This window comes from Desmodus rotundus, chromosome 9 (assembly GCF_022682495.2).
Source record: "Desmodus rotundus isolate HL8 chromosome 9, HLdesRot8A.1, whole genome shotgun sequence".
Classification (NCBI taxonomy): Eukaryota; Metazoa; Chordata; class Mammalia; order Chiroptera; family Phyllostomidae; genus Desmodus; species Desmodus rotundus.
In genome coordinates this window covers 107,608,313-107,620,814 of record NC_071395.1, presented here as the reverse complement: position 1 = coordinate 107,620,814, position 12,502 = coordinate 107,608,313, and the positions used below count along the sequence as shown (strand labels likewise).

General features: G+C 57.6%; 1 protein-coding gene across 1 annotated transcript; it reads left to right on the top strand.

Annotated features, from left to right (window-relative positions):
* The first annotated feature begins 3,512 nt into the window (after positions 1-3,512).
* Positions 3,513-10,450, top strand: C1QL1 (complement C1q like 1). Its single transcript, XM_024553892.4, has 2 exons — positions 3,513-4,373; positions 9,804-10,450. The coding sequence occupies exons 1-2, from the start codon at positions 3,777-3,779 to the stop codon at positions 9,981-9,983; spliced, it is 777 nt and encodes a 258-aa protein (XP_024409660.3). The 5' UTR covers positions 3,513-3,776; the 3' UTR covers positions 9,984-10,450.
* Positions 10,451-12,502: the final 2,052 nt, after the last annotated feature.

Here is a 12,502-nt window from a genome sequence, read left to right as displayed (position 1 = left end):
AACAAGATCTTGCACTTAGTAAGTGCTAAAAAATATATATATTAGCTGCAATAATTATCAGAGCATGTATCATTTCTTCTTTTCTGTGATCCCTGCCAAAGAGTGAGCTCCTCAGGGGTACTGCTTACGTCTAACTTATTTTTGGACACTCCACCACCACCACCACCTGGCAAAGCCTCGCTAGGTGTTTTCAGTAAATGTTTACCGAGTGAACAAATGAATGCAGATTTGCCAGCTGATGACTCAGGGCACAGCACGCCCTTTCGCCACTCACAAACCCAGACACACACCAACACAAACACAGTCTGACACATTCACACCCACTCACGTTCGTGCAAAGAACCCCAGTACACCACAGAAGAGCCGCCCAGTTTCCTAACCTCAGGCATACATAAATGCAGAACTTATCCGCTTTCTTGCACACTCTTCCCACCCCCAGAGCGATGGGGCTGTAGGAGTGAGGGGTTCCCACCCGCCAGGGGAAAAGGAGAGCTGCACCTTCAGGCCCCAGCACTAGCACATCCTAGCTACAGAGAGCACTGCCCTCCCTTCCGTCCTGGCTCACCTCTTTCCCTTTCTGAAAACCTGGATCCCTGATCTTGGCAGGTGGTTGAGGTAGAGGCTTAGGAGCCAGAATTCTAGGGTTCCTTCTTCACTCATCTAGTCCTGTCTCTGAACCTTGAAGGAAAGGCCACTGTCCTCTCCTGCTAGTGCCAAGCACAGCAGTCTGTGGGAAGAGGGCAAGACCAGGAGACCCAAGGCCTGAAGTGGTGGACGGGCTTCTTAGCCTTGAGGTGGAATAATTTTCTTGGCTACCATTTACTGGGTACATTACAAGGGCCAGATACCGAGCCCTGTGCTTTCCACCTGTTCTATCTCATTTAATCCCACAACCCTTTTTCCAGAGCAGAACGTTTGAGGCGCTGCAGGTTCACGACTAGCCTAAAAATCAGCAGCTGGGATTGGTATGCAGGTCTCCGATTCCAGAATCTTCAACCACCAGTCTTAGGGAGTTTGGGGTGGGATGGTTGGTGAGAGTGCTGGGGGTCCTCAGGTATGAAGCCGAGAAGAAACCCCCCTCCCCAAGGCAGCACCCGCCCCCAATCAGCCCGACCCTCATCTCCCTCGGAAAGCCGCGCCTGACGCCGCGGCAGGGGTGCACCGTCTTGGGGACCTGGGTGGGGCCGGGGCAGGGCCTGGCGAGCCCGGGAGACGCGGGCCGGTGGCCCAGGCTCACAGGCCAAGATGGCTGTTAATTAAAGTGCTGGCACCAGCTCCTCTCTGCAAAGTTTGAAGCCGTTATTTTCCACTCCAGCGAAGCGGGGAGAATCCGGCTGGGCTGACAGAGACGCCACACCGCGCCAGGGGAGCGGGCGTCCTTCCTGGGCGGGGGGCGGGCCGCCTGGGACGCCCTGGCGGGCGCGGGCGGTGGGTGCTCCCGCCCCTCCTCGGCCTCGGGCGGCCCGCCGTGGTTTCTCAAGCGGACTCTGGGAGGGTTTGGGGGACCGCGGGGGAGGAGGGCGAAGGAGCCCCAGCGGCAAAACGCAGGGACCTATTTGCGTGCGAATCTAGGGGGTGCGGGGTATACAAATCATATGCGAATAGCGGCGCACTTGTCCCTCGGGTCACCAGCGCTGTCGCTCTTCGGCGACTCATATTGGGGGCGGCCACGGTGGGGGACAAGGCGCCCGACTGATACCCGAGAGCTGAGGACTACCATTCCTGAGCCTGGGAGCGCCCCGCCCCCTGCACTTGACACCTGCCTCCCTTTGGGCAGTGGACAGCGCCTGGAGACGCAACGAGATGGAGACTGGAAGAGCATGGAGCCAGGCTGAGGGTTCCAACCCCGACTCTACCACTTACTAGTTGTGTGACTTTGGGCGATCTCTTAATTTGCCAGAGCTCCTGTAAAATGAGAAAAATGATGAATTTCATCTCTATGGATTGTGTGAGGAGCAAGTGTGACCACATACCTGCGGCATTCAACACAGGGCCTGGCACACCCATAGTAAGGCCTGAGTAAATGCTATCTGCTGGGTCCTTTCAGCTCCCTCCTTGGCCGTGGGTGTCACTGTAACCTGGGGTCAGCCATCAGTGCTTGGAAGGTCCTCCATCACAGCCCCCCCCCCCTTGGTATCCTGCTGACCCTTTCACCCACCCAGCTCTGGGTGAGGTTAAGCAATCTCAGCCTTGAGTCATGGGAGCCAGGGAATCATAAGGACTCGGTGTCAGGTCAGCAGGGGTAGAGTGTGAACTGGGAGGGGGCCTCTCAGGAGAAAGGAGAGACCAGAGGATCATCCTTTAGCAGTGTCCAGAGACCTCCAAAAAGGCGGAGCCCGCCCTGGTGGGCTGGATAAAGGAGGGCAAAGGAGGAGCAGTGAAGCAGCGTGAGCTGGGCCTCAAATAATGTGACAAATATTTTTATGGAAGCAGACACATTTCAGTTTATGCAACCTAAACACTTTACTGCACTTGAGGGAGAAAATTGTCTCCTACAACCTTATGGGGAGAAGAATTAGGGGGCTGCTGAGAAGGCTGGGCTGGAGAGGAGGGGCAGGGTGTTGCTCAACCTTTCCATTTAGAGGCTGGACGTACTTGTACTGGTCAGAATGAAGAAATAATGTGAGGTGCCCACTTTCTTAGCGCCCCCGGTTCTCCCTGCCTAAAAAAGATAAGGAAAATGATCAGAGGAGGGTGGAGGGCACCCCCCCCCCCCCCCCCCCGTGCCCATCCCCAGGATAAAGCAGCCTGGTCTGGCCTGGAGCTGGGTGAGGAAGGGTCAAAGGAGGGGAGGAGGAGTAGCGGGGAAGGCGGGTCCGGGAACAGCCAGGAGCCAGAAAAGAGGAGGGGGCGGCTGCTGTCAGTACTGCCTGTCGGGGAGCCCGCTGGTTACCCCGACAGGCAGACAATCTCCCCTGGATCTCCCGGACGGTGATCTTCGAGTCCTGAGTGCGTAATGGCCCCCTCCCCACCGTCCTTTGCCTCCTCCTCTGGTCCCCCCTCGTAACCCTCTTTCTTGTCCCTTCTGTTCCCCTCTCCGTCCTCCCCTCAATCTCTTTCTTTGTGCCCCCCTCGCCTCCGCCTCCTGCAGACGCTTTCGCGTCTTTCTGTCTCTCTTGGTTTCCTTGTAACCGACCCTGGAGGCCTCTCCTCCCCAGTCCCCCTCGGCTCTAACTGTCCCGGAGGCCCTCTCTTCCATTCGCTCTCTGGTCCCTCCTCTCCCCTTCCCCATAGGAATCTCTTCTAGGGCTCACGCCCCTTCCTCATCTCGCTCCCTCACTCTCCTTGTCTCTCCACTCTCTGGTCCTCCCCTCCGCGGTACCGCCCCTCTGCCCCGCCCCCTCTAGGTGGGCGGAGCCCTACCGCCGGCGGCCCAATTAGACGCCGGCCCCGCCTTCAGCCCCACCCCCCGAGGGCGCTGAGTCGAGCGAAGCGGGTGGAGAGGGGCGGGGCGGGAAGGAGGGGGCGGTGGCCCCTACGCTAGGAGGCGGGAGGAGCTAGGCGGGAGGCTGCGGCTGCCGCGCTCAGTCCGGCCGCGCAGCGGGAGGGAGGCGCGAGGCAGGACCCGGCGGCTGGCCTCGGCAGCGCATCCAGCGCGGCGCCCCGGGTCCGGCCCCATGCCTGCAGCCCCGCCGGACCGCCCTTGAGCGCGGGCTCCCCGCCCGCGCCTCCCGCCCGCCGGCACCATTGCCCCGACGGCGCGGCCGGGTGGCCCGGCTCTCCCCAGGCTCCGCGCCGGCCGGAAGACTCTGCTGGCGGCCGCCGCGGGCGTGGTGATGCTGCTGGTGCTGGTGGTGCTCATTCCCGTGCTGGTGAGCTCGGGCGGACCGGACGGCCACTATGAGATGCTAGGCACCTGCCGCATGGTGTGCGACCCCTACCCCGCGCGGGGCCCCGGCGCCGGCGTGCGGCCCGACGGCGGCGACGCCCTGAGCGAGCAGAGCGGCGCGCCCCCGCCTTCCACGCTGGTGCAGGGCCCCCAGGGGAAGCCGGGCCGCACAGGCAAGCCTGGACCCCCCGGACCCCCCGGGGACCCGGGTCCTCCAGGCCCTGTAGGGCCGCCGGGGGAGAAGGGTGAGCCGGGCAAGACCGGCCCTCCCGGGTTGCCGGGAGCCGGGGGCAGTGGCGCCATCAGCACCGCCACCTACACTACGGTGCCGCGTGTGGCCTTCTACGCCGGCCTCAAGAACCCTCACGAGGGTTACGAGGTGCTCAAGTTCGACGACGTGGTCACCAACCTAGGCAACAACTACGACTCGACCAGCGGCAAGTTTACGTGCAACATTCCCGGCACCTACTTTTTCACCTACCACGTCCTCATGCGCGGCGGCGACGGCACCAGTATGTGGGCTGACCTCTGCAAGAACGGCCAGGTGGGCCCAGCGGGGGCATGGGGTTGGCTTTGGGGCAGGGAATGCAAGGAGCCTGAGGCATATGGGTACCCGGTCGGAGTCCGCCGGCGCAGGTGAAAACGCTACAGCAGCCCCACTTCAGGCATCGCATGTAGGGGACGGTCGGGGCTGGCTGGTACCCCTAACTCCTCAATTCCTGGGCGCCGACTCCAAGGCAGTCGCTGCTGGGCACCCGCGGCATGGAAATGCGGGAGATAAATCGAACTAGTGGGAGCGCAGGACTCCCGGGAGCGCAGACTGGCCCTTGGGTGCTTGGCCCTTGGGAAAAGGCATCTCAGAGCTGGGAGTCTGGTTGACACCAGCGGGACTTTTCGGGGCGGGGGGCGGGGCGCAATATGGGAGAAGGCAGCCTCGGAGCCTGTGGGCTCCCAGGTGCACCGCTATGCTCACCAGCCCAGAACGCGAGCTGTAGACGTTTTGGGCACTAAGGCAAAGGGAACCTGGTGCGCAAAGCCTTAGCTGCAATACATCCCCCACCCTTGGGAAGGGGTCACTGAGCCGATCTGACACCCTTTTCAAAACCCAGAACTGCGGCTCCCCTTGTCACTGTGTAAGAACCACGGAGCAAGAATGTGGCCTGGGGGCGGAGCAAAGTTTTTCCTCCTGAGGCTGGGCAAAGAGGTGGAAACTCCCTCTCCTCTTGGCTTCCCAGCCGCAACTCCTGACTCCTAGAGTGTGGGGGAACGCTCTTAGTTCACTGTCCCCATCCCAGAGATCAGGCTGGAAGGTGTCAAGCATGCAGGGTCTTCGGTACAAGGACCTGCAGTGCGTATTGCTCTTCTTGGAACTGTGACCCCAGGACCAATCTGGACCCAACCCTGCCCCAGGGCCACAGTTTTGCCCAGCTCCCTTCCCTTTTGACAACCCCTCCCTTCCCAGTGCTTCCAGATCACTGTGGCCTGGGGGCTCTGGGGGTGGTCCTTGGGCCAAGAATTTTTGTGGAAGAAGGAGACCTGCTCAGGCCATAATGAAAGCTGGGCTAGTGGGAGTTTGGAAGGGACCTCCTGCAACCGAGACCCAAGACTCTGTTGGAACCCTTCCCACTACAGCATTGCCCTGGGGTAGACCCTGCCTTGCGGGTGGGAGTCAGCAAAAAGCTGGCCCACCAGGTGCTTGTAAGTAGTGCCTCCCCCTTCTCTCCCCACTGCCTGCTTCTTTCTCTGGTTTCCGCCCTTCCCCTGCCTCTTTCTTCTATCTCTGTCTCTTGTGCCCGTCTCTTTCTTGTGTCTACCAGTCCTATCTGTTACTCCCTGGGTTTTTGGCCTCCCTCTCCTGGGTTTAACTCCACCCCTCGCCCACCCCTGTTCTTTGGGTGTCTCTCTCCCACTTGTGTCTGTCAGGCTTCCCGTACCTCTCCTCTTTGTCCTTGGTTCCTGACCAAAAGGAAGGCCTCAGTATCCTGCGAGGGCTCATTCTGCAGACAGCTCCGCGATTCCCCTTATTAATCACAAATAAGGAATGCAGCAATGTCACCTTCATCAATGGAATCTCTTCCTTTCCCAAAAAAAGTTTGGGCTGGCACCAAGCTGAGATTTCAGAGGGCTGGAGGCTTAGCTTGTCTGGAGAGGGAGGTAAGTGGTCACCAGACCACCACAGTGGGCTCTGGACCCTGCATCACCTCAGCATGTTGCAGCAGGGCCACCCAGATGAGGCAGGAGGAGGCCCCCACACAGTGTGTGCTTGGGGCAGGGGCATCATTTGCATAAGTCACTGGGAGGCGAGACAGACTCCAAAGCCTCTTCTTTCCCTCCCAGCAGGGGCAGGGCTTTGGCCGGAGCCTGACAAGAAGGTGGAACCACACAGGCTAGTAGAAGAAAGGAGGTGGCTTTAACTGGGGGTTTCAAACACCCAGCATTGTAACAGTTACTCAGACCATTCCCTCCCCTCCTCCAAAAAAGACAAATCGGGGGCAGATGTCCTCCTCTCCCACATCCTTGGTGACCTCTCCTTCCAGATTATCCAAGAGACTCATTTAATCTCACTAATCATTCCACCTATTCGTGTTGAGCCCCCACTAGGAGCCAAGTTTGGGGCTTGGCTCCAGGGGTTCCATCTGCTTGTCCTCCAGGACCCCACGGTCTGTGCAGGGGAGACAGAAGTGACCGCACAATAACACACCCCAGCGATTACTGCATTAGAGGAGGGCTGGAAGCCCAACCGGCAGCTCTTGTCCCCAAGTGCATTGGCTGGAGGGAGTGATACAGTGGAACCTGCCCTGGCTCTGACCCACCTGGTTGGGGGAGAGGGTGGTGAACCTGGGTCCCCAAGTTGAAGGGGCATGGCTGGGGAGAAAAAAAGGTCAAGGGTAGGGAACGACCGGCTCAGAGGTAGAAGAGGACATTCAAGTGAGCAGAGAAAAAGACGGCAGGGCTGGGCAATGGATGGGAACAGAAGAGGGGAGCTTGCACCTTCCATGCCTTCAAGGCCAGGGGCAGCTGTGGGCTCTGTGCTTTTGTTCCTGGCTCCCTTCCTGCAGAGAGGCCTCCAGAATTTCTTCAGGAAGGCAGAGGTGCATCTGTGCCCCGGCCCTTCCTTGGACAAGATGGAGAAGAGGGAAGTCACCACCTTCCTGCCTGGTGCTGCGGCCCCTGTGTGTGTCCTTGTCTGAGTCCCACGGGTCCCTCTCCCCAGGGGTAGCTTTGGGTCACCACTGCACAGCCTGATGGCACCAAGCCCTAGTTATTAGGACATGGGGACCTGAGGAGCCAGGGAAAAGTGGCTCTATGTTGGGACACTGGGTGAGGTGAGCCCCCTGCAGCTGCCTCTGAGATACACAGATGGGTCAAGGAGAACATGAAATTGGTAAGTTGGGCTGGGGGAGGAGAGTTGTGTGGGAACAGGCTGGGGCCTACAGGAAGGTGAGTATAGCAAGTGGGCAGGGGCTTAGATACAGGTCTGAGTAGGGGAGAGGTGATGGGGTGTGTAAGTTGAGGAATGTGGTATAAAGACCTAAGTGGAGATCAGCCTCTTGCCCGATAGTGGAAGAGGGGCCACCAGCTCTCCTCTCGGACCTCTGATGCCTTTCAGACGGCACAGGGCACAGTGCCCAACACAGTGGGGACCCAGTGAGTATGTGTCCCCTGCAGATGAGGCTAGCTGCCTTGAGGAGGCACACCTGAACATCCAAGACCCCAGCAATGACCTGGGGGCAAGAGCACATTTCCTGGGTTCTCCCCCACCCCTTCCAGGCCCCTGGTCAGGCCACTGCCTCAATTTCCCTTCCTGGTAGCCCTTGGAGAGGTGATTCTACAGCACCCCCTCCTGACAAGTCCCAGCCTCGCTTTCCAGCTTCTATAGCAACCTCAATTCCCCAAACTTTCCCTTGGTCCTTAGGAGGAGCTGGTGCCTCAACTGTTTCCAGTCTTGGGCAGAGAAGCAGAACCCCTGAGTTCCATTCCTGGATCCCTCCCCAACTAAGCAGGGAAGGGCATAAGTTCTCCCTGCCTCCGTGGATAATTAGGATAATCACAGCAACGATCATGGTGATGAATAAATAATAAACATAACCATAACAGTTCTGATCCTGTCACATCACCGGGAGATTCCTGATGACAGATGACTGTATTCTAATGGGTTTCACTATTAACAAGCACACTGCTTTAATGAGTTAAGGCTAAATTAATCTGAGTAATAAAAATAATTGTTATTAGTAGTAATTTATTAGCAATGATAATGAAATGCATGCGTAATAATAAATACTACCACGATTAGGGCCCAGGGAACAATACAGAAGTTGGCTGCTTGCTTTGAGCTCTTTGCTAGTAGCTCAAAGCCCCAGCAAGATTAAACATTTTTTCTCTTCACCATCAAAAGGCTTTTTAAAGGTGGCAGTGGTGAGGCAGGATCTTTTCCATCCATTTTCTAAACAGAGAAACCGAACGTCTTGACAAACGAGGTCTCCCCCTCGTTTGCTATCCCCCCACCTCTACATGGACCCTGAGTTTTCCCATCTCAGTCCCCCCAAACAGTGCCTTCCCGGGTTGGGGAAGAAGAAGACGAGGGGAGAGAAGACGGCTGGAAGGGTCTGGGCTTTACGTGGCAGTCCGCGTGCAAATACGTGGGGTCCTCCCGTGGCAGCACTGCCGCTGATTCAGCAGCTTTGGCACAGCTGCCCTGCGGTCCCGCCTCCCGCCCAGGAGGATGGGCCCCTCCCCTAATTTGGATTGGTATAGCTCAGACTGTCAGCCCTTGGGGGAGCTGTTTTTAGGAACTGGGCAGGAGGGAGTCAGGCCTTTGAGGATCCTGGCTGAGTGAACCCCACTCAATGCAGCCTCCCCGCCACACAAGCCAGAACCTTGGAGATGGCTCCTCTCTTCCCATGGACCACCCAGGATATCCTGAACAGGCCTCAGGTCCTGTGGTTCGGGCCTTGCCATTGCCTCAGCCATGGAGGAGGAATGATTGGAGGGAATTTGTCTGCTGCTACCCACCTTGGATATCTTTTGATTACAGTCGGAGCCTACAAAAGTGAGGGTGGCAAGCTTTAAACCCAAATGCTGGTGCCCCCTTGCCCCAGTGTCCTACCTAACACTCCCCTCCTCCATCAAAACAAGGACCCGCAAGGATATCAGACCAGACTGAGGAGCACAGAGGGATGTAAGGGTTTCCTTCTTCCCACCCACTTTCTTTCCGCCACCGCTGGCTGAGACAGGAGTCAAAACTCCTCTTAGAGTGGGGTAGTTGTCACAGGTAGAGCTGCAGCAACGTGGAGGTGGGCGTCAGGCCCAGTCTGAGCCTTCAGAAGGGAAATAATTACCAGGCCTTCCATCTTGCTGCCCCAGTGTGACACTCCAGAATGAACTTCAGACAAGGAGTCCAGAATTCAGGCCATGGTACTAAGGTGGTTGCTTACCAGCGGCCTGGCAGCGGTCCAGTCCCCTGATGAATGGGGTCAAGGTGTGCCCTGTGTCCGTCCTGACATGGGAACAGGTGGATGTGGCTGAAAAGCAAGGTGTTCTTACAGTTGATGCAGAGAGGAAGTAATGATGAGCAAGAAGGGCCCTTCATCCTTGGGAATCCAGAGAAGTCCTCTCTGCAAGGAGAGAGTCCAGGTCGAGCTGTCCTGGAGGGGCTGTGAGGTTCTCAGCAGGCCAGATGGTACGACCCAGAGAAGTCAAGGAAGCAGGCTCCACCTTGCCTCCCAACTCAGATTACAGCAGCCCTAGAAATCCAGGGCTCCTCTGTAATCACCGAAAACCCACGTTATGATTGGATGGAAAAGGGGGTAGGGATGATGGGAGAGAAGCAGGCTGAGAGCCCCCAGGGGGCTGGAGGTGGGGCTTTTAGGGTCTCCAGGTCTTCCCCCATTGTTGCCTTACCTCTGACAGTTCCCCTCCCTCTTCCCCCCGACCCCTGGCACACATCCCTACTCGCCTACTGCCACCCCCTCAGGTGCGGGCTAGCGCCATCGCGCAGGACGCAGACCAGAACTATGACTACGCCAGCAACAGCGTGATCCTGCACCTGGACGCGGGCGATGAGGTCTTCATCAAGCTCGACGGAGGAAAAGCGCATGGCGGCAACAGCAACAAATACAGCACGTTCTCCGGCTTCATCATCTACTCCGACTGAGCTCCCCGCGTCCCGGTCACCCCCGGGGCTCCCCGTCCATCCTGCCGGGCAGAGGATCACCCGCCCCGCCCAACTCTGCGCTGCCTGGCCCGGCTGCCGGCCCTCCCCGGATAAGACTCCCCGGCCTGTCCTCACTGCCGCCTAGGTTGCAGAGCCCGGCCCCACGCGCTGCGTCCCGGTGGGAGGAAGCCGGCGGCGTTGACCGCCCTCCCCGGCCTGCGCTGTATATTTGTACAATAGAACTGTTGACTGCCCACCCTTCCCGCCAGCCCGTCCAAGCCTGCGGACGGCCCAAGCAAGGCTTCCCGGGCTCAGATGCGCGGTCCTCCCGCTCCGGCTCTGGGGTGGCGCTGCCTGGGGAAGGGGCGGGATAGGGGCTGGACAGCTTCTCAGCAGCCCCTAAAGCCGGTCCCCAGTCGCGCCCTGTCTGACCAAAGCTATAATAAAAACACTTCCACCCCGCTGAATTTCGGTCTGTGCCCTGGGAAGGAGCTGCAGGAGGGGAACATGACCCCGCCCCCTCCAGACTGTGGGAAGGGGTCTGCTGGGAGCTACCCAAGGATCTGGGGGAAGTCGGGGGCCAGAGTCAGAGCTGCTCCAGGGTCCAAGGGTCCCAGTGCCCACCGCAGCCTAAATGAGCCCGGGGAAGCTGGGGCGGGAGGCCGCCCAGTTACATCCTCGTCCTCCGTGGTCGATAAGTTCCATTTTTTCATCCTTGGAAGTAGCACCAGCATTCCAAAGGAACAGCAAAGTTTAGACTGAGCGACCCAGGTTGTCAGCCAGTGCCACCATAGGGGACCCTGGGTGAGCCGCTCCTCTCCGACTCCGTTCCGGGTTAGTGACAGACTTTCACTAAAAGCTGGTTGACTTTGGCCCAAGCACTTCACCTCTGGGCCTCAGTTTTCTCATCTATAAAATGCAGGTGCCCCACCTCACTTGACTGAGGATTAGAGAGATACACATGGATGTGCTCAATAAAAATTGCTTTTATTATTTATACAGCACTTTAAAGTTCGCAAAAGTGCTTTCAGGTATGTCAGTCACCTCAAGCCTCCTCCCCAGAGCCCTGGGAGGCTGGAGGAGTAGATTTCATGCTTCTTCCAGCACAGTTAAATAGCTTGCTTATTGTGACAGTCCCTGAGTCCTGGGGTTGCACTTGAATCCAAGAAGCCCTGCTCCTTGGAGATGACACACTAAGCCTCTTCACCCTGCCACTGTCTCCTTCGCTTCCTGTGACTGGGGCCATGACGGTCACACAGGGCATTTCTAAATAACACTTGCTAATATCTAGAGAGCACCCAGTCTGTATCAGACACCATACAGGAATTGTATAAATGTCTCATGGGGGTGTGTGTGTGGGGGGGGGTTGTGAGGACATGCTCTCATGCCCTTTAATGAATCCTGTTACTTTATCTGAAATGATGAGGAAACAAAGGCTCGGAGAGGTTAAATAATTTGCCAAGGCCGCAGAGCCAGGAAGAGGCAAATACCAGTATTTGAACCAAAGACCCTGCCCTTACCTGGTACACCGTATTTCATAAGGACCCAGGACCCCCCCCCCCCCACCAAGCAAAACTGAGGAAGGATGGCAGCCAGGCATCTCAGTCGCCCTCCCCCAACATTCAGCCCTTCGCTCCCACCCCTGCCCTGAAGAAGCTTGGTGTATTTACAAGCATTTGCCCCAGGAGGCAGCCGTGGGGTAAGCCTTTTGGAGAATCCCAAGGCTCTACATTAAGGGAAAGGTCCCATCTGGCCTTCCCCACCCCCCATCCCGCTGGCTCAGCTGGAGAGACAGGAAAGAGGGGTGGCCTCCTTTCCAGTAGGACTCCATGTATGGGCCCTTGTCAGGGCCGGTAGACTTGAATGACTTTCTTTATCCTCCCTTCTCTCCCCTGCTTCCCCCTACTGCCAGCTGTGGCCATTTAATAAAATTAGCTTAATACTTGTTCCTTCCCTGTGGGGTCTGGAGATTGAAATCTGCAGGTCCCCGCAAACCCAATAAAACCCCTGGCAGATCGGGCTGGAATGAGAATTTTCTTGGGAAGAGTGATTAGATTAGACAGCACTCCCCCACCTCCAGCCCCCCAGAGCTGCCCACAGCCCCCTGTGATTTTTTAATGGCCACATTAATCCAGAATTACCCGGCCACCACACCTGGGGGCACCCCAATGCTCCCCAGGGACCACAGGCCCTGGTCTAGGACTTCTGCTACAATAAAGCATGTTAATCATTTCTGTAGGGAGTGCCTGGCTCGCCGGCTGGCTTTCTGTTCTTTCTGGTGACTGGACGATCCTCGTGTCATTTTGAGAGATGAGCCTGAAGTCTCCGTTGTGCAGATGAGGAAATCATAGTCTGAAGAAAATTCGTGACTTGCCAATGGTCATGCAGCAAGTTTGTGGCACAGCTGGAACTGGACTGAAGCCAAGGACTGTCTCTGTCTTTGCAGGACACCAGAAGTGTCCAGCAGTGCCAATTGTCAGCTGCTTGTCACTTGAGCAGCATCCTAACTGCAAGGGGAC

Excerpts from the sequence above, each read along its gene's own strand:
- C1QL1 (XM_024553892.4), top strand. The coding sequence starts at position 3,777 with ATGCTGCTGGTGCTGGTGGTGCTCATTCCCGTGCTGGTGAGCTCGGGC. Across the intron at positions 4,374-9,803 it reads ACCTCTGCAAGAACGGCCAG|GTGCGGGCTAGCGCCATCGC; the intron begins GTGGGCCCAGCG and ends CCACCCCCTCAG.